At 52.7% G+C, this 24,875-nt stretch overlaps 1 protein-coding gene across 17 annotated transcripts in view; it reads left to right on the forward strand.

The window, feature by feature from the left end:
• Positions 1–24,875, forward strand: part of EPS15L1 (epidermal growth factor receptor pathway substrate 15 like 1) — a 104,077-nt gene that overhangs the window by 73,902 nt on the left and 5,300 nt on the right. For 5 of the 17 annotated variants that reach the window (XM_013994629.2, XM_021083587.1, XM_021083586.1 and 2 more), the window contains 6 exons: positions 1,983–2,043; positions 3,036–3,118; positions 9,011–9,143; positions 11,452–11,499; positions 17,032–17,133; positions 23,954–24,159. In XM_013994629.2, the coding sequence (XP_013850083.2) occupies positions 1,983–2,043; positions 3,036–3,118; positions 9,011–9,143; positions 11,452–11,499; positions 17,032–17,133; positions 23,954–24,159 (633 nt within the window). Of the gene's footprint in view, positions 1–1,982; positions 2,044–3,035; positions 3,119–5,183; positions 5,465–9,010; positions 9,144–11,451; positions 11,500–17,031; positions 17,134–23,953; positions 24,380–24,875 lie in introns of those variants that run through there. The other 12 variants (XM_003123481.5, XM_021083591.1, XM_005661213.3 and 9 more) reach the window with 10 other exon arrangements.

Consider the following 24,875-nt stretch of genomic DNA (forward strand, 5'->3'; position numbering starts at 1 on the left):
GGTAATAGACTCTTAACTTTTCATAGGCTACTTGGAATTAATGTTATGTCACTTAATATAAAATGCAGAAAATTTGCCATTATATAGGTCTCTTTGTCTGCCTTCCCCAAATAGCAGTGTCTCTGTTTCAGTTGCCCTGTGAGTGTAATATTTCTAAATATATTAAATTCTGTTTAAGACAGTGCTATAATTTTTGCTTTAATCCACTATGTGAATTTTCCTCTGTGCCTGTAGCATATGGAAATTTCCTAGGCTGGGGATCACACACAAGCCACATCAGTGACAACATTGAATCCTTAACTGCTGGGCAACCAGGGAACTCCCCACTGTATGAATTTGAAAGATGAAAAAGCAATCCTTTTTTTTCGCCCATATATTCACCATTTCTCAAGTTCTTCATTGTTTTCTCAAGATTTGATTTTCCCTCCATTATCATTTTTCTTCAGCCCAAAGAACTTACTTTAGCACTTCTTGTAATGCAGGACTATTTTGTTGTCATTCTTGAATATATTTGTGCCCAATCTAGAATTATTTTTTTCCTTTTGCCGCTTGTAGGATGTTGTTCCACTACCGTTTAGTCCTTCTTGTTCTTGAGAAGTTGTCAGTCTTTCAGATAGTTGTAACATGTTGTTTTCTATGGCTGCTTTATAGAGCCTCTCTTTATCTTTGCTTTCCAGTAGTTTGTATAGGATTTGGATATGGTTTTCTTTGTATTTATTCTGCTTGGGTTTGCTGAAGTTCTTATGTCTATGAATTATGTCTTTCACCAAACTTGGTAAGTTTTTAGCCATCAATTTCTTTGATTTTTTTTTTTCTTCCTGTTTTCTCTCCTTTATCTGTGGCATTCCAGTTACACATATGTTCTGGTGTTATCCCCACAGGTCCCCATGCTTCGGTTTCTTTTCATTCTTTTTTTTCTCCTCTTTCTTCATGTTAGGTAATTTCTACTGATTTATCTTCAACCTCACTTACCTTCTCTGTCGTTTTTTGGTTAGCTTATCTAGTGAAATTTTTAGTCTAGATATTCTACTTTATGGTTTTGGAATGTCCATGTTCCTTCTGTGTAGTTTCCCTTTCTGTGCTAAGATCTCTTGTCTTTTCATTCATCTTAAGTATGTTTTCCTTTACCTCACTAAGCACAGTTATCTCTGCTTTTGAGTTGTCCTCCATCTGAGAATTTCAATATGCAGGTCATTGGGATTGACTCCATTGATTGCCTTTTCCCTTGAGAACCACATTTTTCTGGTTCTCTCTGTGTTGAATAACTTAGAAATGTATTCTATGCATTCTGAGTGCTTTGCTGTGGAGACTGGACTCTGTTGCATTCCTCCAAAGAATGTGGGTGGTTTTCTTTTAGCAGGCAACAAACTTGGTGAGTCTTGCACTGCAGGCTCTCCCTCTCTCACCTGTGGTTTCATTCCTATGGCCTTATCTGTAGGCTGCTCTGAGTCTGCCCATCCACACAGTGTAAGGGTCAGCCTGAGATGTGGGCAGAGCTTGTCATGGAAGTTGGGGCTCCCATCCTCTGCCTGTCCTTTCCAAATCCCGCAACCCTTTCTTATGGCTGTGGTTGTCCTGGGGCTCCCTCTTCAGAACTTTAGTCCACAAAGACAGTGAATTTTCTACTGGAGTCATAGCCTCCCAGTAGCTGTCAAAACAGAAAACTCAACCTCGTACTGTTTTGTTTTGTTTTGCCAAGTTTCAGTTCTCTTCCAAAGTCTTTCTGCTTTGGTTCGCCTCCTGGGTCTTCAGGTGATTGTTTTGTTTGTTTGGTTTGGTCCAAAGTATTTATAGCTGTTATCTGCAGGAGGGGTTGATCTGCTGGGATTTGACTCTGCCTGGATTTAGTTTAAAACATTTTATCCTCCCTACAGCCAGGGCACCAGATTGGTGTGTATAGATGTCAAGGAAGTTTGTGGTTGAATGAATGGATAATGAACAAGGGAACTGCTTTTCACTCTCTCTTCTCTCCTTTCATTCAGCTCGACCCCTTTGAATCCAGTGATCCTTTTTCATCATCCAGTGTCTCCTCAAAAGGATCAGGTGAGACTGATGGCTTAATTTCCTTCTCACTCTTCCTCAGGCAGTGGAATAGCACACCTGTTTCCAAAACTGATGAGTCCTCAGTGTTTATGTCATTAGCAAGTGGCACCTAGATTCTCGCTCAAGGCAGTGCGGCCCATACCAATTCCCTCTAGCTGCCCATCTTCCTGAGCAAGAGCTGGCATCTTTCTGGAAAGGAAGCTTGGCAGTAGGGGTTTAATTCAGTCATAATACCAATGTGTTAGTTACTCTCTACTCATTCCTCCTTGTGAATCTTTGGTTCATTCCTTTGGATTGTTTCCTAAAGGAAGCCAAAGTTCTGCTGAGGCTTGTGCTCTAGGCGCTGTGTTTGAGAAAACCTTCTCTCACAGTATAAAGCTCTTGAGCCTTTAAGGAAAGGGGTGTTTGCAGACTGCCCCTTGCTTTTTGGGAACAGGCCCCACTGGGTACTGCGGCCTTGCTTAGCATCTTGCGCTTGTTAGTTAACAGAGCTTGATTTCATAGGTGGGCTTGTGGGTTACTCCAGGCAAATCGCCTCCTTCCCTCGCCCCGCAAAAGAGAAAGCGCAGCAAAAGTCTTTCCCCACAGATGACCTCCCCACGTAAATTGTGCAGTTGGCGGGTCCCCTTCCTCTCACTCTCCCCTCCCAATCCGGCAGGACAGAGGCTCTGTTTCCCCAGGGCATTTGTCACCCCTTTGGTGACTCTGAACATTGCTGGCTTGTGGCACAGACACAAGGCAGAGTCCCTCTGCTCTCCCTGAGCTGGCTGTCATGGCCAGGATCCAGGTCAGGACCCAGAATAGACAGGAGATGGGGGAGGCCTTTTTGAGGGGTCTGCACCCAGATTCACGACCTTGGCCAACAAATGTGACCTCCATGGGTCTCCGGCTTTAGGGGCCATTGAGAACAAAGAGGTGACATTTCCCCTTTACTCCAGGAGGTGTGTTCTGTGGACACCCTGTAACTCTGCCTCTGCTGGTGCTGCTTGCAGGTCCCTTTGGAACCTTAGACCCCTTCGGAAGTGGGTCCTTCAATAGTGCTGAGGGCTTTGCCGACTTCAGCCAGATGTCCAAGGTAAAGCCCCTCCCATGGAGCCCCTGTGCTCTCCCATTATCCTTGTGCCTCTTGTCGTGGTCTTGTTGTGGGCTGCCAGGCATAATTGTTTAATGCCACATATGTATTTCCTTGGCACCTGTCACACTCTGAAATGCATTCTCATGTGAGGTCATGATTCAGCAGACAGGGTCTGGAAAGCGCCCGTGACTGTAACTGGACCTATTTCCCGTCCTTAGGCAGAACTGCCAGAACCCTGAGTCCCTCCCTGAGGCATGAGTGCCGCAGGCTCCCCCTGCTCCCTGTTGTTTCTGACGGCCATCAGACCTCAGTGAATAAAGTCTCTGTGGCTGAACAAACTTGGGAAGGTGTTGAGCCAGAGGGCCAGCCCTGATGTGCAGCCCGCTAAGGATGGAACCGTGGGCCATGGGCCAGAAGGCAGGAGATGTGTCTGGGTCTGCCAGTGGGCAGAACCTGAGAAGGATGTGGAAAGTGAGGACTAGGCTTGGTGAATAAATGCGCAAGTGAAAAGTCAGCTGTGCAGGAAGGACCATAGTCACCCTTGGCTGGACAGGACGGTGTCTGCCCGGCCAGAGTTACATAAGCTGACTGAATATAACCCCACAGGTGGTGGTTGAGCTCATTTGGCAGGGGCTTGGGTGTGTGGTTAGAGAGTTAGATCTTTAATTTAGCAGGAAGTCAGTCGATAGATAATGTCCAAAAGGAACAGATTAAGAAATAAGAGTGGAAGCCTATGAGGTTAATTCCATAGGAAACTGCTAAGTTGAAGATGTTGGCCTTGGCGAGTGAGAAAGGGTCGAGGGCCTGCTGTTCTTCGTTCTAACCTTTGATGTCCCTTGATTTTTGACTGTGGGTCTGGTTTCTTTGACAAGGATTAGGGAAGCGGCATTAGGTGTGCACATCTTGGCCTGAGTCCCAGTCCCTGTTGCTGGCACCTGCGTTTGCTCCTCTCCTTGCAGGTGAGGGTGGGATCCCTCACAGTTAAAGAGCTCAGGCAATGCAGCCTTTGGCCCCGGAGTCATAAAGCCTTGCGATCGATCGTTGAACCCACCAGCCTTTCCTGCCTGCTCCGGGCTTGGGCACTGGGACGACCCCCTGCAGATACAGTTCTCTGATCTTGCGCCCTACCTGGGGAAGGCTCACAAGCCAGTGGTGGCGAGGGGGCGGGGGAGGGAGCCCCTGGAGTGGGTGGCAGTGGGCGCCCACCGTGGGGACTCCTGTGCCTCTTGGACCCGCGCATGCCAGCTCCTGGAGGTGCCCTGCCTGCTTCCTCCATGTTCACTCAGCCTGAGGGGTGCACAGCTCTCTGGGCACTGAGCTTTGTGGTTAGTAATGTGCGATCGTGGTGTGTGGCTTCCAAGAAGCATCTGAGATTCTGTTTAGCTTTTCAAAGAAGCATGTGAACATAAACTGGCGGTAGCAAATCTAGCTTCAGGTGGGAGGCAGAGCATCTGTTTGCCCATCGGCTGCCTCAGGAGGGAGCCAGAGGTGCTGGGATTGTGGCCTCTCTCCTTCTGGTGCCCGGAGGGAACGAGTCTACAGCCCTGACTTGGAAACTGTGACACTGATGGTTGGGATGCTATGTGGGATCAGCCAAAAGGCACCCAGGGCCTGAGATTTGCCTCATTTACCCGTCACTGCATGGAGCTGTGTGTCCTCGGCTTCTGTCCTTGTTTGCAGAATCTGTCAGCCACACGGTGGCAGCAGCTTCCAGGGAAGGCACTCACGGTTGTATTCTCGAGCCAGCTCCCTGCACAAGGCTGACCGCGGAGGCCGAGGGAGTGAGGGAGAGCTAGCAGAGGGCATGAACCAGGCCCCCTGTTTCAAGAAGGACCTGAGTTGAGGCTATTCGGGCTCATGGGGCTGCGATGGGGCCACCAGAGTGGTGGGGCCCCAGATGGCAGCAACGGCTGCCCCTCCCTCCCCCAGGCAGTGCCTGCGTTTGCTGTAGCTGCAGACTCGCCAGAGCCTGGATCTTCCCTCTTTCTGCCCCTTCTGACCTAAAGTGGCATTTTCCCTCTTCTCATTCCATTTTCCCTCTCCTTGGTCTCTTGTCCCCCGGCAGGCTGCACAAATGTGCACTTGTGACTTCAGAGCCAGTGCACCTTCCTGTTGGTGGCGCTGGGTGGGACAGAGCTGGACAGGGCTGTGGAAAGTTTGTCTCCGGTACTCCATTGTTTTGTTTCCACGATCCCGTCAGCTCCTGCTCTCATGCCACTTGCCCAGACGAATACAGGGCCCTAACCCCCAGGTCTCTGTTTTTCCCTTTTGGTTCCCTTTCTGTTTTTCAAGAACAACATCGTGTGTATAAATAAAATGCTGAAGGAAATGAAAGTAAAGTGGCAAGAAGGTGTTTCTTTTTTGTTTTTTTGGCTTGGTTTTGTGTGTGTGTGTGTGTGTGTGTGTGTGTGTGTGTGTGTTTAACATGGCTATCTTTTTCCCACCCGAGTGTGCTGGGGAGGCAGTGCATGCTGGTGATGCACGCTGGTGCTCTTTCTTAACTTCCCCCTCAGATGGAGTGTCCTCCTGCTGCCTGGCAGTGCTAAAGGAAAGTGCCAGGCAGCAATCTGACTCCAGGAGATTCCTTCGAGGTTCTCTGGGCTTGCATTTTTAGTTGAGGTCCCCCCATACCTGAGGAGATTTTTCTAGACAGTATCAAGCCTACATTACCTTCCTTTAAGAACACATTCCCCAAAATAGATATCTGAGAATAAAAATAAGACTCTAACTTATTATTTTACTCCTCCCACCCTTAAAAAAAAAAAGGTCACCTATGAAATACTTGACCATTTGTCAGCCCATTTTCAGTTGTTTTTCAAAAGCGTGCATTCCTCTTTAGGACAATTTTTTTTTTGGTTGAGAGTCATTTGCTTTAAACCAATTATTTAAACTGTGAACCTTTTATAGAGCTGCTTTTCATATAGTAGCTTTCTGTCCCTTTTTTTTTTTTTTTTTTTTTTTTCTTGTGAGCACACTTCACTCTATTCGGCCAGAGAGCCCCTACCGGCTTTACTGAAACCCTTCTAAAAATAGCGACTTTCCCTGAAGCCACTGTCTGAGTAGGAACCAGTCAGGTCCCAAAGGAGGCTTCTTGGGAAACTCAAAGTCATGAAAGTTGGGATTCGGAAATGACGCAGGCTTTTCAGTATTAGAAGTGATATAATTCCCTGCTGTGGGCGAACCAGGCGTTTACGGTTGAAACCCTTTTACCTTGGAGTGGGCCCACCGGTGCAGTGGGTTCAGACAGAAGAGGGGGTGGAGAATTGGCTTGGCCTGCGGTGTCCCCAACCAGCCAGGAAGATCACTGCGGCTCACGCTCCAGAGTGCAGTGTATGAGCTGGGAGGATGAGGCCTCGTGCACCTCGAAACTCAGGGGGAGTCCAGGTGTCCCTCTGTACCCCTTCCCCAGAGGGCATGCATTCCCAGCATCCAGGACAAGAACTGGGGTCTATGCGGGGCCTTCCGGGGCTGGTCACGCCACCTCTCCACCAAGAAAATTGGCTTTGATTCCTGCCTGCCTGTCTCAGGTTGTGGTGAGAGTGGAGAAAGCCTTGGACCCAGGGCGTGCCCTGTGCATGACAGAAGCAGAGATACTAGTGTTCCCCCTCCCTTCTGTCTCCTTAGCCCTCAGTCTGTCCTCTTTCCCAAACTGCACTCACGCGTTTTAGAGCCGAACTAAACTACAGGTCGTCACTGCACCTTGGTTCTCCTGCTGGCCCTGTCTGGATGACAGGAAGTGGTAGAAGGAAAGCGTTGCTGGGCGATGGGGGGCATGCAGATGCATGGACATCCAAGAGATGTTCTAGTCAGGTCCACACCCTTGGCTTGATGATACCATGCTGCCTTTATGCTGATGTCCTCTGAAATGCTGGGTGGAGCGATTTACACATTACCTTTTTCTGTCCTGCCGTAGCCCCGTGAGCCTGTCATTATTGTCATTTCACGGACAAGGAAATGGAAGCATGGAGCTGGTAGCAGGGCCTCCAGATCCTACCCTGACCCCCATGCTCTGCAGAACACGTTCTAGAAACTCAAGCCACAGGTCTTGCAGAGCCTCCCTGACTTTAGTGCCGAAAAGGACAAATGTCTCAAAGCCTGGGAGAGGGGAGTAGCCATCATGCAGGGGAGTACTACCTTCTTTGCTGTGCCACAGCCCTGGCAGCCCTTCTTGCCCAGGCTAAGGTGGTCTTGGTAGGCAAATGGGTCTTCCCTATGTGACCCCTTATTCCCCAGGCCTTCTTTGCTGCTCTGTCCCTTGCCTGCATCTGTACAGTGTCTCCCCCATGGGCCTGAGGACAGTGCCCAGACCTCCCGTGGGGGCTGGGCTGCCAGCAGCCGAGTGCAGGGCCTGGGACTCCTGGCCCAGGAGGCGAATGACGTGGATTCCCACCCCGACTCCCCCACTGAGGTGCTGTGTGACTAGCAGGCCACATCTCCTCCCTGTGCCTCAGTTTCCCCATGCATAAAATGGAGGTGGGGACAGTAGGACTCTGTCCCAAGGCCGTTGGAAAGATATAGTGAGAAGACCTGCATGGAGTCAGCATCTCCTACTCTGGAGGCCCTGGAGGGTGGGGTAGGATGGAGCAACCCAGGCACCCAGTGGGCTTGGTTGAGTGTGCAGCAGCCACCGCCGCCACCCCCCCCGCCATGGGCTGTCCGCCTCTCTCCCACCTGAGACTAGTATCTGGGACTAGGTGCTGGGGCACGGTGGCCACATCCCATCCCATCCCATCCCTGTAACTGGACCCAGGAGAAGCGGGGAGCCCTGTTCCGTGACTGGCGTCAGCCCTTCTCTCCACTTCTCCAGAGATGTATTGAAAGCAGATTACCTAAGATAGTCCCAGTGCCTTGTGTTTCTGCTTTGTTTTCTGTCCCTCAGCCCTCTTCACTGGGGAGAGAATTGCAGGTGCCCTTCCCTGAGTTCCCTTCCTCCATCCCTGCTTTGCGTCTCCCTTCCTTTGCTTTTTAAGGAATGCGTTAGTGTTTTTACTCCTGTGTCCACCAACTCCTTTTATGTCTGATGAATCACCTTGCTCTACTTTTTCCTGGTTATTTTCTGTTTTAGTGAAAGTGGTCCCCCACCCCTGTAGGAAGCGATCTTTTCCCTTTGGGGTGTAGCTGGTCCAAGGCCTAGCACTGTGCTGGTGCTCCAGGTGGGGTGCACACATAGACAAGTCCCTGCCCACCACAGGCAGCTGTCACAGGCAGTTGCCCTTCAGGCCACCCAGTTAGGCTGGAGGGGCCGGGGTACCCATCACTGTGGCATGGTGGCACTTGTCTTGTCAACTCCCACCGGGATGTCCAGGCAGGCACAGTTAGCTGGAAGGGGTGTTAGGGAGAGCTCTGGGAGCGGCAGTGAGGTCCAGCCAGTCTCTGAGGGAGAAGAGGGACTTGAGGTGAATGGGGCAGGTTAAACCCCCGGTTGGAGACCTTGTGTATATGGGGGCCTGGGGATGGGGGCTCAAAAGAGGTTCCAGGCACTGGGAAATTGCTTGGAGGAGACTGGGAGAACTGCAGGGCTCAGGCCGAAGAATTGGGTGAGGGGGCAGCTATGACGAAGGCCCTGCGTGCCTTGAAGAATGCTGAGTGCTTCCCTCCAAGCTTCAGGGCCATTCAGTGCTGCCTGCCTACCCACCTCCCTACCCACCGCACTGCCCTGCCATGCCATAAGCCCATCGAGGCACCAGGCCACTCTCGACTGCTCTCTGTGTTTGCCGGCTGCCCTTCACAGGCCGGAGGACCCCGGCTGTTGAGGGTGGAGTATAGTGGGTGCTCGTGAGAGATCCCGGGTCAGAGCGGGGGCTGTGCCGCGCAGCCCGGAGGGCTCGGTGGACGTCCGCTGCCTCTGTGTTAACAACTGTTTCTGCCTCTCTTTCGTGTCCTCTCTTACAGCCCCCAACTTCTGGCCCTTTCACCTCCTCCTTTGGAGGGGCAGGATTCTCAGATGACCCCTTTAAAAGTAAACAGGACACTCCCGCTCTGCCTCCGAAGAAACCTGCTCCTCCTCGGCCTAAACCGCCCAGCGGTCAGTACGCTTTCTTCTCTCACAGCCACCCGCCCACCGTCGCCAGATGGCTGGGACACCGAGGGCCCCTCTGTTCCCCAACCCAGAGTAGAGCAGATGCCGCGGGTTCTGCAGTCAGAGCAATAGACGGTCTGCCTGGGTCACATCCACCATGTGCCTGGGGCATCTCCTGCTCCACCCGCTCTGTGTCGTGCAGGCTCCTTGGCTCTGGGCTCTGAGAGGGGCTCCAGGGTGGTCTCCCGAAGGCCAAGGCTCCTAGCCCTCCTCACAGCCCTTGGCTCAGGATGTAGTCGTGGATCCCACCCAAACTCCCTCCCAGGCTGGTTCAGGGAGGGCTCGTGGCTGAGGTGGTGGTAGCAGTGGCTGATTTCAGCCTCTTGATCTTGATCCAGTGCCTCCAAACTAGTTAAGGACACGGGGTGGAAGTGGGGGTCTTCCTCGGCTGTATTTGATGTCAGAAGGGGCAGGATGGCTCGGGGCTCCCCTCTCCTCAACTTTCGCCCCTGGCAGATGGCTCTGAGCAAGGGGTTTCCTGCAGACCCTGCCTCTCCTGGCTGTGGTGGCGCTGCTACTTTTTCTCACCAGGGAGCCCAGGTGCCCCACCCCCCACCTCCTCAGGATACTGAGGACTATTACCAGCTCATTCGTGGGACCTCTGTTCCGTGATACCAGTAGGTGTACAGGCCAGGTTACCAGACTGGAAAGCAGAGAGCTATTGCTCCAAGCAGCTGAGGGATTCACTACAACTTTCCAATCCCTTTATCCTCCCCGCCCCGCATCGTTTGCTCTGGTCTCCAGGCAAAGGAACCCCTGTTGTCCTTAGCCTCGGGATGGCCACAAGAGACCCTCACGCTCCCTTGGTTGTGCCTGCTATTCCACAACCTCTCTTTTCCCTGTCCCTTCTGTGGCATTCTCCTTCCTGCCTGAGCTCCCCACTCCATTCCTTCCTCAATCTGCCCCCGGGGCTCCTCCTCACAGCCTGTCATCAGTGCAAGACCCCGAGTGCACTGGTTACAGTGGTGGTCGGTACAAGGCTGGCTGGACACAAGGTCCACCTGTCACTAGAGACAAACAGGGAAATTTATTTTAAAACACTGCCTCCTTCCTCCTGGCACCTGGACTGGCCAGGGCTTTGTTTCAGGAGGACAGGAACTCTGCCCACGGTGCCCAGTTTGGCCTTGTGAATGAGTCATGAGAGAAAGCACTACCAATGGGCTGGGTGAATTTATAACAGATTTTCTGTGAACTGTGAGCAGAAACTATGCATTAAGAGTTCACTTCTGTAAGTCACACATCAAAGGCATTTACTGTAAAACGGGAGGAGAAAAGCGAAAACAGCACAGGAATTCCCTTGTATCTGTGAGAGGCCGCTGTATCTTAGATGGAAGCAGTGGTCCTCGGTGGCCCTTGGCAGTCTCCTGATGGAATGGCATCGCGCCTTCTCACTCTGCCCGGAAGAAGGGAGTCACAGCTGGCCTGCATGCATGTGCACATACTCTCACACAGTGCTTGCACACACCAGCCCGTGCGCCACACATGTGAATGTTCTTACACTCGCGTGTGCACACACACGCCCAGCAGCACAGCATCTGTCTGGCCTCGAGGAGGAGCTGCTCCTCTTGCCAGCTGTGACAGGCGCAGAGCTTCATTCTCACCTTTCCCCGAACCAGTCCTGGGTGCTTTTGAACTCACCCTCCGCTGTCACCTCCCCATTGCGACCCTCCCCACTGCCCCCTACCTTGGCTTCTGCCTTTCAGGATGCTGTGGACTTAGAAAGCAGAACATGCCAGAGGCTCAGCTGACCTCCTTGGAGCTGGTTTCAGGGCTTGGGCTTTTTTGGGCTGTCCATGTTTGGGGAGGGGCATTGGTGCTTGTATCCAAGGGGTCTCAGGCTGCCTTTGCTCATGGCTTTGGGCTACCACACTCTTGCTCTGCCACGGCCAGGGGGCTGAGTGCCTTCATAGCCTCTTGCCATCATGACCCTCAGGGTGCATGACTGTCATCTTGCAAGATTCTAACAAGACCTGCAAGACAGGGCAACACCATGATGGCCTCTTACTGGAATCAGAAAGGAGCGTGAGAGGTCACGTGGGTGCCCAAGTCACACAGCAGGGCCAACCCTGAACCCAGTGAACATCCCCCAGCCCTTCCACCCCCCGCCCCCATTCCCCAAGACAGCTGTAAGGAGAATCAAGCTGTGAGGTTCAGGTGCTCTGGAAAACAGCCTGTGCAGAGTGTTTAATCTGTGAGTGGCCGTGACATGCCCGTGTAGAGACCTAAATGTCTTTCATCTGATTCTCTTACCTAGAAGCAGTGGCTGAACAGAAAAACCCTGCATTGTACACGCTGCTGGGTGGTAGGTACACACGGTGTGACGTTGGAGCACGTCCAGTGGTGTTTCTGCTGTGATTTCATACTAACCTCTAACATCCTGGGAATGGCTGGCTGTGCCCATGCGCTCACGAGGGCCGCCTGACCCAGCAGGTGTCACTTAACAAGGTGGATTTGGGAGGGAGAGCATTGGGCCCTTAGAGGGATTCAGAGGTCAGTGGCCACTCCCCCCCCCCCCCCACCGCCATTGCTCCCCGGTAGAGGGAGTTGAGCCCAGCTGCATATGTGGCCCTTCTCTCTCCCAATCTGTGCTGCGTGGGGTGAGGCCGCTTTACACCGGAGCAGCTCGGTAGTTATCTGGTTATTAGCAAGACAAGTCAGCAGGTGCATGTTGGAGAAGTCCCACTCAGAAGGTTTGTCATGAAAGCCTCAGGCATGGCTCTTGTTCTCTTGGCTGCTAAAGATGGGAAGCAACCAGGAAGATGTCCAAGTGTTGTTGTTGTTGTTTTGTGAGAAAGTCCAGCATTTTGCAAGCGAGGGATGGAATGTGCTTGTCTGCTCTTCTTGCTGACCCAGCCTTTTCCCGCCTGGAAGGGCCACATGGCCAGCATTTGGTGGTGGCCGCCTTCACCAGGGAGTGCTGCGTGGTCACGCCTAAGGGCCATCCTGACACCTGGGGGAGTCTTGGTCCCAGGCAACTGTGCAGGGAGGAAACGAGGTGGGTGCCCTGCTCTTGGGGCTGTGTGGCCCTAGCAGTGGAGCCGTGATCCTGTGGAGGTGGGCAAATGGGCCATCCAGACTGCCAGAGGTAATGGTTTTTTTTTTTTTTTCCGCAAACCATACGCACATCTTTGTACCTGCGCTTCAGAAACCAAGAGGAAGGGATGGGGTCTTCTGTAACTTCTCCATGTGAAATGGTTCTACATGTGAAGTGGGTCTGATTTGCCACATTCCCACTTGGGGCTTGTCTGCAGGGGACTCAGAGGCTTGTGGAACCCTGCCAGGTCTTTGCACCTGGAGTTGGCTCCAACGTGTGAGGCCAGGGCAGGTGAGCCTGATGCCCTTTCCCTCCAGCCTCTTGCCCACCTGTCTGGCTAAACCCCGAGAGGCTGCTTGATCAGGCTGGTTTCACGTTCCGGCCCACTTCCATTTCCCTGAGGGGCTCTGAGCAAGTGTCTTAACCTCGCTGAGCCTCAATTTCCCTGCCTGAACTCAGGACCAGCTCTGGCCTAGCGTGTGGCCTCTCGCCTTGCACAGTGGTTACCATGATGAGTGAGGTGTGTGTTAGCAAACCCAGCCCCAGGGCCTCCTTCCCTAGCTCCTGTCCTGGGGAAAGAGAGGCTGGGCCTGAGGCGGTCATCCACACAGAGAGTCATCAAAGGCTCCTTCCCGGTGAGATTGCAGTTTAGCAGAAGTCTTTGCAGTTGAAAAAAGTCAGAGCGTGGGTAGTAGAACTTCAAAGAGGGCTCCAGGGTCCTCTCTGGCACAGCTCAGCTGTCATCACTCCTGTGGGACCGAGTACACTTGTGGGTCCGTGTGACTCCTGGTTGCGGGGTGCCATCTCTTGCACCAGAGGCTGCAGTTCTCACATTTTGTGGGAGCTGTTTTTCATTTGTGTTTTTAAGTTTGATTCATTGATGTGCGATAAACACATATATATAAGTGTCAGCCGATGCAGTCATGGTGGTGATCCTGCCAACTGGGAGCCTCGCCAAGATTCTCTGGGACAGTTCTAGTGTCATATGTGTGTGACCAGGACAGCCTGTGTCTGGCCATCTGCTCTGACCCAAGCCAGAAAGCAGACCCCTGGGGACTTTGGAGAATCACCCTCTGGGGCGTGTGCATGGAGCTTTGGCGTCGGCACTGAGTTCTCTGTGCCCTTTTCTAGAAAGGTCTATCAAGGTATGAAATAATCAGCAGGTGTCTGTTTGGAGTAAAGAGAATTGGTTTCTTTAGGCAGATGCAAAACAGACCCCTCCGCAACCTCTGAAACCTGTCAGTTAGGGTTAGCACTGCCACACCTCCCCCAGGTAAACAGTGGTGTGCTTTCTGCAACGGACCGGAGATCGAGATCAGTCAGAACTCACCGCTGAGGAGTTTCTAGGTAAAAGTTGTTGATTTGCAAAGGGAGAAACAGATTTTTTTTTAAGTGCAGGAAATGGCTGTGTGGGTGTCAGTGATTGGGCCTCGCGCCTGCGGCGACAGATAGCGGGATCCTGCGCCCAGGGCCCCACCCTTGCCACTTCCTGCCGGCGCAGCCCCGCGTTGCGGTTCCTTGCAGCGCCTGGGTGACACCAGCTAGCGCGCCTTCACCGCTAACCAGCCAGTCACCTTTAACCTCTCCCCAATTTAATTATTATTACTGCTAACGACCTTTTCACCTACAGAATAAAGCCACGCACACACCTGTGATGTCTTTTTTGCCCCCCCCCCATAATTTTTCTGACAAACCCAAGACCACGGGATACCTTTTAACCAGTGTCCTGTTTGATTCAAATGATTCTCAAAAAAAAAAAAAAAAAAAAAAGAAAGAAAGAAAAAGAAAAGAAAAAGCCATTTCTCCCCTAGAACACAGGTCCCCTCCCACACCTGTGTGGACTCCTCGCAGGGTGACTGACTGCAGGATCTTCCTTTGGGGCGGTTTTCTGGTTGCCACCCACTGTCGGGCCAGCCCACTTGGCTGGCAGTCAGCTTGACCGTCCTGGGAGCTGCCACACCGGACTCTATCACAGAGAATGGCCCTGATTCAGACATGGTGCCAGCCCGGTGCACGCTTGGCTCTAAGACGCCAGGCTGGGGGTGAGGTCAGGGTGGTCATCCTTGGCCCGTGCGGGTCCCAACCCCTTGTTTATTGCACAAGATCCACTCTTAAAGTGGCTTCTCCAGTTGAGCCGTGCGGTTAGCACCTCAGCCTTTAACTTAACTACTTTAATTCCGTTCCCACGATGATTTCGAAGAGATAATTCGGTGGGTACATGTGAAGTTCTAGAATGGGACAAAAGTAGTTCACCGCCAACCAGAGATGCCTGGAAAATTGCGGCACTCGCTGGCCAGCCAAGGCTGGGGTGCACCAGGGCTGGGCGGGACTTGGGTCCCAGCAGAGGGAGAAATGTCATTTTCCTCTCAGCCTCTTAACACATAAAATGCCTGGAGATGAATTGTTCCTGGGGGTGAATTTCTGTTCCGCAGAGTCGGCTGAGTTTGAAAATAGAAGCGTTTGCCTATCTTAGCACACGCCCACCCTCCTGCACCCAGAATCTAGCGGTGGATTGAGTGGGAGTTGAGTGACGCTGTTGTCACCCGTTATTCATTGGGGTGCAAATGCCCAAGCTGGGGTCCTGGAGCAGAGAAGTCAGGGCTCAGCCATCTGGGATCTGGGGGCCAGCAGGGCCTCATGGTGGGGTGCAGGCCCAGAGAGCCTGGACATCCCTGTCTTGCATCTGAGCATGGGTGTGAACAGACAGGAGCTGCCACCCTGACCCCAGCCCCTTGGTTCCACCTACAGCAAGGTGAGGGGCCCAGGGAGGTGTTCCCGTGCAGCCCTTGTCTTTCTGCTGGGATGCATGTGGTCCTTAGTCTCTTCATTTCTCACATTCAAAGCACTGAGTCAACCCCCTCCCACTGCCAGTGTCAACTGAAAAGCAGTACGGGAGTGTATTTGAGTGGGTGATGGGAACCAGCCATAAAAAGAGTGAGAGTGGGCGGGGTCGCCATCTACTCCAGGCTCTCTCAACTCCGTTTGTGCTGCCCCCACTACGGGAGGAAACTTCTGGTGGGCTCTGCACCCCCCACTCTGCACACGTGCCTACTAACCAGCTTCCAGACCCGCTCTGTGGCACCCTGGGGGTTTTGTTAAATGTGGGCACGGTGCCTCTCTGCCCTCGAAGAGGTGTGTTCTGGCAGCGTTGGCTCTCCTCTGCAGGGAGGAACAAAGGCTGGGCCACCACGGCCCCAGGGCTTCCCCCACCCGGCTCTAGCTAGCATCCCCCTGTCCCCTCCAGGGCACCCCGGGCCCCTCAGAGCAAGCGGGCTATTCCAGCAGACGGTGTTGAAGGCGCAAATCAAAGAACAAATATTCTTTTGATTTTTTTCAAAAAGCAGAACTGTGAGCCCTGCCGGTCTGTATTATTTTTGTTGTGAAGACTGATTTGTGATTTGTAAATTCATTTATAAGTCACATACCCGCCTCTCCGTTTTTGCTACAAGAACTAAAGTAGCCCCTGTCAGGTTTCCTGTGAAGGTCTCAGGAGACTTCAGTGGAAACCTCTTGAAAATCGTATTTCTAAATCAAGAGGGTATTTGTCTTTTGAGGACTCCAAAAATGTGGCTACTTTTCTCCCTCTCCTTTTCCTGCTGACAATGCGATGACCCCGCATCCATGGGCTCATCAGCCACCTGCAATTTCTACCCCCTTTGACCACCCCAGGCACCTCACAAAGGATGAAAAACACATCAGTGTAAATCAACTCTAGTAAAAAAAAAAAAAATTTTTAAGTAATAAACAAATGATAAGAAAAAAAAACACATCAGTCGTGGGGTGCCTGGTGGATAATAGTACGTATTTGTTCAGCTTTTCTCGACAATTCAGAACCAAACCTCATCCTGTTCCCTTCAATGCATTAAGCAGATTTTTCTTAAAATTCAGTAAATATTTTTAGTGGAAAAATCTCAACGCTGTGATGGTGGGGACCTCAGATTTTATCTGCTGGGGCTGTGCTGCTTGGCACGGGCTTTGATCTGCCAGGTTTGCCTTCTCCTGCATCTGCCAGAGCGAACAGGGCTGCCGTCTGCAGGGCTCCTTGCCAGTGGCCCTGGGGCTCAGACGAGCCCCGTGGGTCACCTTGTGAGACGTTAGCTCTCCCCCACAGGTGGAAGCCAGAGAAGAACACTCGTGGGTGTCTGTGAAAAGCTGTCTTTTTCAGTAAGAAGTTCCCAAGTGATTATGGATGTGTGAAAAAATGAAAAAGCCTGTGCTCTGGACAGCCTGTGCTTTTCTCTCCCCCACAGTTGAGCTTTTTTTTTTTGCTGGGGTTGGGGGGCAGGAGTGGAGGAGCCAAAGTGATGGGCAATGCCCCCTCCCCAGCCACAGCCCTCCTGTGTAGTAGGACTCTCAGAAGCCCCGTGGCTGTACGGGTGTCCCGTGCTGTGTAGGCCAAGTGACAGTTGTGTGGGTGTCCTATGTTGGGACAAATGGCAGTTGTGGGAACGTTCTGTGTTGTGTAGGGTAAGAGCTCAGGTGGGGCAGCTGTCCTGACCACAAACCTTTGTTTTTTTATTTTGGTGTTTCGTTTTGTTGTGTTTGTATTTATCTCTCATCTGCAGACCTTCATTTTCCCACTGCAGCCATGAATCTTATAAATAGAACCTAGCAAGTATCTGATTGGGATAAAACATACACTCAGGCTCGTGTATATTTTTGATATTTAGTATTAATCCGATTTATTGAGATCCCAAGTCACCCAAACCTTTAAGCAAGAGAATCTGCCTTCTTTCAGTGTTCGTATTTTTAAGTTTTGGAGGCCAGCAGGATTTAGATTCCATCGTCTTCTCCCTCTAGGTGGAAAGCTCCCCAAGAATCATGGCAGTGGAGGTGGGGTGGGGCTTCGCCACTCCTGGATCCTGGGTGCTGGGGGCACGCACGGCCTCGGAAAGTTCAGAAGTAAGAGAATTAAAGACACTTCTACCAGGGTGGGGCCGGCCACCGAGGTTTTTTTTTTAACAGCACACACCGTGGTAAACCAGCGGGTTCATATTGTTTTTGCTCAAGGCCGTCCTGTGTGCGGTTTCGGTGCACCGCTGGGGTAGCTGCTGAAACTGCTGCGGTTTGAAATAAGCCCGATTCTGTCCTGTCTTCAACCCTGCGCACCGCCCCCCCCCTCCAGTACTGAAGACTCCTCTGAGTGCCCGACTGTTGCTGTAGGGGGCACAGCGGCAGCTTCCAGCCCCTGGGGGTCTTCGTTTCGTTGTCTGCAGTCACAGCCTCCCCTTCCGCTCAGGGCTCCCTTCCCTGACCCGGTGTCTCGGAATGACAAAGCACGCAGCCAGGTATCATCTTGGTTAGCTTTATACCAAATTTTAAAAACCCAATAATTTGTGCTCCCTTCTCTGAAACACACCCCAGTTGAGTTCTTTCCTTTCTCGCGGTGTCCAGGGCCATGGAGAGGCATAAAGCTGGGCAGTGAGTTTGCTCAGCGGCGCAGAGGCAGATGGAGTTATTCTGTCACGTTTAAGACAAGCCACACCTCAGAAAATCGGAAAAAAAACCATTAAGGAGTTAGCAGAAGTGGTTATATAAAAGCAGGAACTAGCCCCAGAATGTTTTAAAAGCGCAGCTGCTAAAAATAAACGGGGGCACAGAGTGGGAAGTTTGGACCAAGGGCAATCAGGGCGGGGGTTTCTTTGCAAAAAGCCTCTGCCTGTGCTCATGGGCTTGGTGTTGGGCTGAACCGGGGATGCCACCGGTTTTGCACGTGTCAGGTCCGATAATTCAGCCACTGTGCCCGAGCACAAAAACCGATAACTGAGAAAAAACCGTTTTGTTTTTTTTCCCCCTCTGAGAAGAAGAGCAGTTGATGTGCCCTGGTTTCATATTAAACACAGGCATGATTTCTAAATAACAATGGTTTCGGCAGCAGTGGAAAACCAGGCCCGGGCCGTTCTTGATGTGAATGCCACCCTTCATCTCCCCCATCCTCTCTTTGCTTGTCAGAAACCTCAGCTTGAAATTCTAGCTGGCTGAATCCTAAACCGTGCCCCACCCACACCCCAAAGTGATTTAAAAAAAAAAAAAACCCAAACCAAGGAAGGAAGATTTTCTTAATTGACAGAAAAAAAAAAAAAAAGAAAAAAAGCACAGAAGTGGGTGATGATATATTTGAACATTTGGACTATTATAGACCCTCTCAGGGCTTGGGCTGGGTCAACTGACCCCATCACCTCCGCTTAGATGTCTGTCCTCTGTGAACAACTCCTGCAAGAAATGCTCCAGGAAATCAAGCAGCCGTCGACCTTGGACTTGCTGCTGGAAGCAGGGGCTGTGCCGGGCCCAGAGGTTTTCAGTCTGTCCCTGGCAACTCCTGATTTTTCTTGCATCAGGATTTTGTTCTTTGGTCCATTGTCATTTTAGTTTTTGATTTAAAAAAGTCAGCCCAAGAGTATACCAGTGAGTGTTTGTTGCCCTGTCTTGTGAGGGAGGGAGGCCACATGCCTGTTTCCCTTTCTAGCACACCAGAGGGGCTCCCCTAAAGGCCTTGGGTCCCTTTGGATGGCCCCATGGAGGCTGCGTGGTGGCGCCTGGGCCCTCGAGGACCCCTACCGAGGAGAAGCGGCAGGTATTACAGGTACCTGCGATGTGCTAGCCCTGCCTCTGTAGAGTTGACCCTCAGGTGTGCTGGAGGCTAGACCAGAACATGTTGGTGCCACGGGAGGTGAACAGGACGGTGGACATGCCTGCAGGGGAGAAATGAAGCCTGGAGAAATATCTTCCAGGGCAGGGGTGAGGCTGTGCCAGGCTGGACAGTGCAGGACAGTCATCATGGTGGAAATCAGTATGGGAAAGAGGCCGAGGTGGCTAGGCCACAGGCACTGTGCATGCCGAGGTCCTTCCCCAGGCAACCCGAGCCTATGTCCCCATCCCTCAGGATGCATAGGGTCCGTGCACAGGTGAGAACCTGTCCCCCAGCGCCCAGGAAAGGCTGCAGGTGCTCCAGGGGCCACTGAAGTGTGGTTCACTCGGAAACCTGTGTGTCTATCTGAGATCAAGCCTTGGTGATGTCACTGCTGGGCATTTGGAAAGCGAAGCAGGGTCTGCATCTTAGCACAACCTGCTGGGGGGGGGGGTCTTCTTTGGTGAGGGTGCATACCTGCCATGTGGCATTGCTCCCCCGTGGGGAAGGAAGTTGCCCGGAGAGTTTGAGGAGACAGGGTGGATAGGAGCAGTTTGAGGGGAGGACACCCTCGCTCAGGGGCTGCACATGCCCCCCATGCTGCACTCAGTGCATCTTAGTGGCTTCATCAGAGCAGGAGGCTGCAGTTGAGGGTCCTGGGTTTCCTTGTGGGCCCCTGGGGGATGAGCTGTCCTGACCTCTAGGTATAGAGCTGCGCTGGTCTGGCTCCTCCCTCCCTGAGGCTCAGAGTATCTCCCGCCCTACCCCGACTCCACCTCTCAGAAGGGCCTGATCTCTTAGGATAACACGCAGGGTGCCTATGCCTGGCAGCATCTGAGCTAAGCACTTTTCCACCTGATATGTGCACAGCTTTTCTGTAAAAGGCCAGAAAGTCCACGTTTTTGACCCCGTGAGCCTTACATACATTCTCCCTTCTGCTCAGCTGCACAGTCTTGGCAGCATAGGGGACACGTGAACGATTGGCATTGACAGACCAGTAAAACTTGATTTCCAGAAGCCGGCAGCCCATCACAGGCCTTCTCCGGCTGGCAGCCACACAGAGCAGGTGCTCTCATTATCCCACGTGTGTGTGCTGTGGCCGCAGCACCAGTTACCACAGACTGGGCAGCTTCAACAGCCAGAATTGATTGTCTTACAGTTCTAGAGGCTGGAAGTCCAAGATCAAGGTGTCAGCAGGGTTGGTTGCTCCTGGGGCCTCTCTCCTTGGCTTGTAGACGGTTGTCCTCGCCCTGTGTCTTCACCTGGTCTCCCCTCTGTGCATGGCTCTTTCCAGCTTTCCTTTTCTTCCAAGAAAAGGGTCCTGGAGGATTAGGGCCCACCTGTAGGACCTCATTGTAACTTAATCACCTCTGCAAAGACCACCTGTCTAAAGACAGTCACATTCCGAGGTACTGGGGCCCAGGACCCGAACATAATGAATTAGCCCATCCCGGCCCCATTTCATGGAGGAGGAAGCAGGCTGAGCGAGCAAGGCTGAGCAGGGTGGTGGTCCATCTTTGCCTGCCCCACACCCCACTGGCTGCCCCAGGCTGGGCTGGAAGGGCCGAACACAGGCCTGGGGAGACGGGGGTTGTGGGGGTGTCCCCGAGAAGACATGGGTGTTTGAGGTGGAGGTGCCGTCTGGGCAGAGGGACTGTCTCAAAAGAAGCCCTGAGTTGGGAGGCCCTGGAGGACTGTTGAGGGATGAGGTTGGGAAGGCTCTAGGGCCTTCTGGATCCACCTCAGCAGGCACATGGGCCTGAGACAGGGCTGGGGCGCGGTAGAAGGCGGAGCTCGCATGTTAGAAAGCTTCATTCAGTAGGTGTTTAGGCAGCGGGAAATACACAGCAAGTGACATAGTAACAGAGCGTGACCAGGGCTGCAGAGGTATCTTAGCGAGGAGTAGGGAGGGCGGCCTCTGAATATGTAGCACCCACATTAGTGTCCCATCCAGGGCAGAGGCGGGATGGGGGAGGCTGGGGTGTGTGTTCCCAGAGCAGCTTGAAGCCATCGGGAGAGCTCAGCAGTGTCTGGTCAGCTCTGTGTTAAAACACCACCTTGGAGTTCCCTTTGTGGCTCAATGGTAATGAACCCAACTAGTATCCATGAGGATGCGGGTTTGATCCCTGGCCTTGCTCAGTGAGTTAAAGGATCCTGTGTTGCCATGAGCTGTGGTGTAGGTTGCAGGTGCTCCATGGGACCAGAAGCTGAGAGGGGGAGTAGCCAGCGTGTGTGTGTGTGGAGGGGTGGTTCCCAGGGACCTGGGAAAGGGGAGGACCACTTGCCTGGGGTGGTGGTGCAGCCCTGTGGACCAGGGCACTCAGGCCTGGCGCCTACCCTCCCTCCTCCCCAGGGTGCTCCTGGGCCCACCTGGCTTCCCACTGCTCCCAGTTGCACTGCCTGAAGTTGATAAGCTACTGGGAAGATCTCGCTGGACCTCTCCCCTCAGAGCTGCGGCCTGCCTCTGGAGACGGATGGGGTTCCACAGTGACATGCACGCTCCTCTCCCTGCAGTGCTGGGCCCAAAGGCCTTGGCTCACCTTTCGGGTCATCCCTCAGACAGGGAAGTAGGCTGGCTGTGTGAGGTGGGAGGAAGCAGTTCTTCCAGGCCTGCAACCAGAACACCTTGCTCTCCGAAGCCCAGGGGGCTGAGGTCCAGGAGGGAGAGGAGGAGGCGGAAGAGCTGACAGCAGGGAGGATGGCTCAGGAAGAGCATTTGGTGCTGGGGGGCAGCCTGAAGTCTGGGGTTGTGTCAGGAATAGGAGAGAAGGGGCCAGAGGTAGATGACAGCTGTATATGGAAGGTGGGGTGAAGGGACCACCCCTAGGCCTTCACCTTGAGGTGCCAGTTGCCCTAGAGGATCGAGGCCCTAATTCCCCCTTTGTAGTGGCCTGCGCACCACCCTTCTGGGGAAAGGTCCCTGACCTGGCCTCTGGGGCCCGTCCAGGGCTGTGGCTAATCTGTCTCACTGGGCCTCATGGCTGACTGTGACCTGCAGCTTCCTCTCTTCTCCTTTTCGGTCAAGGTATGTCCTGTTGGAGCCTGGGTGGGCAGTGTGACTAGGAGGGTCTGGCCACAGTGGACAGGGCTTCTGACCCACTGCCCCACCTCCGGAAACGCCTCCTATAAATAGACACACGTGCTCGGTGGTGCTGCTTATGACAGTTAGAGCCTGAACAGGCCAGGGATCAGCAAGGGAGCCCCTGGAGGCCACAGCCAAGGGTGTGGAGGTGCTCTGCTCCAACTGTGGGAGGAGACAGAGGGCTGGGTGCAGGTCTGCCTGTGTCTCAGAGTCCTGTGCAAGCCTCGGGAAGTTAAGACTCGGTGTTTCCTCGAACGTGCGAAAGGAAACCAGCAGCAGCTCTCAGGGGCGGGGGTGGCTTGGGGCCTCTGTGCCCCAACCATCAGTGGGCACAGCCATGCATTGACCTCACCCGCCCACCCAGACAACCCAATTCATGTGAGAGAGGCCATGGGGATTTTAACCACTGTTTCTAGTGGGCTCCGCCTCTCCTATTCTCCACCGGCGCTCTCAGCGGCAGGACTGCAGCACTGGTGACCCAAGCTTCTCGTGCATGGGTGAAGCTGATGGAGACAGGGTGCCATTTATACCTTATGGCTGCTCAGCTGCTCTGTCAACAGTAAACGTGTGTCAGGTGAGGGACCTTGGGCCAGGTTCCCATCGGCCCCCTCCTACACTGCAGTGCCTGGAGTGGGGTGTAGACCCACGTGCAGACCCCATGCTGCCCTGAGGAGCACACTGTCCACCAGTCACCTCCTCTGACCCTCACCTTCACTGACAGGCAACAGGTCAGCTGGGGCTGAGGCACTTGTCCTTGTCTGGGTCTCAGAACTAGGTGACGGGGGGAGCCCTTCGGGACACCTCGGGGCTCTCAGAAGTGTGGTTGGGAAGCAGCTTTGGAGAGGGTGGTTTTAGAACTGGATTTCAAGATGGAAGTGCGGCAGGTGGCATGGCAGAGGCGAGGAAGACAGGCTACAGGGGTCAGGACGTGCAGCTAGATGTCCAGGGTCATTCATTCAGTTTTGGGGTTCTCTTTGCACATTCGCTTTGAAATTGCAAGAGTGAACACAGGCAGCTCAGTTAACAAGTCAGAATCATGTTAAGTATCCTTGAGCCTCTAGCCTGGGCTTGGACACAGAGCTGCCAAGTTGAATGTCTCACCCCCTCGGTACCCGGGCAGCTGTTGAGCAAATGCATGCCATCAGGCAGGAACCTGGCCCGCAAAACTGGCGAGTCCCTGAGGCTCATCAAGTAGGGCCCCCCCTCTCCTTGCCAAGCAGGCCTGGAGAGGGGTCAGGTTCCTAGTGGATAGTTCTGACACGTTGGCATGACCTATGGGGAGAAGCCCCCTGTCCTCAGGCCACATCCCCAAGCACAGCCTTACAGCTTCATTTCCCTCCATTTCTAAACACCTCCCAAGTCCCCCTAAAGATGGGCCTTACCGGGTGCCAGGATCTGGGTATCCCAGAGCCACCCTCCTGGCAAGAGCCCAAAGGCTCAAGGCCTGCCCTTTGGAGCCACCCACACCAAAGGGACACAAGCGGTAGCTGGATGTGAATTTAAACCCAGGACTGCAGAGTGGGTTTGTCTGGTGAACTGTCTCCAGACACGGACAACTCACACAACTGACTGTGAAACACACACACACACACACGCGCGCGCGCGCGCCTTTTGCAGCGTATTTTTCTGCTCAGCCATGACTTTTTAAAAAAAACAGCATGATAGTAAATGTGTTGCCACACTAAAAGTGAATCACTTTGAAACACCCCTGCATGTGAGCATTTTAAAGACATGTAGATTTTAGCTGCGGTGGTGGGGAGGGAAGGGGGTCATCTGAAGTGGTTTTTCTGGTCACGCCCACAAACCATTAAGCCTCCGGGATAAATGGAGATCCACACCGCTTCCCCAGGACCATCCCGGAGCGAGTGGCATTCCATCCCTTTCTAAAGAGGGATAGGGTTTTCCAGGGAGCTGGCACCCGGCTTCTCTTGTCAGGACTCTGTTCTGTCCATGGTCAGTAACTTGTATTTCTTTTTTTTCTCCTTTTTTTTTTTTTCTCCTAAACTTTCCAGGTAAAAGTACACCCGTAAGCCAGCTTGGTTCTGCAGACTTTCCCGAGCCCCCTGATCCATTCCAGCCACTCGGGGCTGACAGCAGTGACCCGTTCCAAAATAAAAAGGGGTTTGGGGACCCGTTTAGTGGAAAAGATCCATTTGCTCCCTCCTCTTCAGCTAAATCTTCTAAAGCCTCTTCCTTGGGCTTTGCAGACTTCACCTCTGTAAGTTGAGTTCTCCGCCTCCGCGCCAACCCCTCCCCCCTCACTGCTTGCAGCTTCTTTGGGGTGGTTATAGTTATTATTTTGGTGTCTTTTGAATGGCAAACCCCCTCCTGGCTCAAGTCTCCTGGTACCTCACGCCATCACCCGTGTTATTTATTCTGTACTGCTGCCTTCTGTAAGAAAAACGGTTTCTCAATAAAAAAAAGAGCTCTGGTTTGGATTCTCTGTGATAAGGGCACGTTTTCTTCCAGCAGGGTGGCCCAATATGCCTCTTTTTTCTGTCCTTCACGGTAGACTCTTTGTATTATTTCTGTGGCCCGGAGGCTGTCGTGTTCATTGATTATTTGGGAAAGCCACGAAGTCAAGTGCTTCTGAAGTATGAAAACAAGATTGAGAAAGTTGCATTCAGGTTTTGCTGTCCTCAGAAAAGTCTTTGTGCAGGAGTTCTGATGGTCCCACCCAGTGCATTTCGTGCAGCAAGTGAGAATTGAAGGACCCAGGCGGATCACACGAAGGGAAAGCAGTTTGATTTTTTTAAACTTTTATATCTGTTATCAGCTACGAGGAAAACTGAAACGCAACCTAGAAAACTGCTCTGAAGCCCTCCTTTTGTGGGAGGGAAAAAACCCAAAAAACCAAAAAAAAAAAAAAAAAACCCAAAAAACTTAGAAAGCCCTTTGGCGGAGTTAAGTGCCTTTTCAGACGTCAACCTGGGG

This window comes from Sus scrofa, chromosome 2 (assembly GCF_000003025.6).
Source record: "Sus scrofa isolate TJ Tabasco breed Duroc chromosome 2, Sscrofa11.1, whole genome shotgun sequence".
In the NCBI taxonomy this organism is placed as follows: Eukaryota; Metazoa; Chordata; class Mammalia; order Artiodactyla; family Suidae; genus Sus; species Sus scrofa.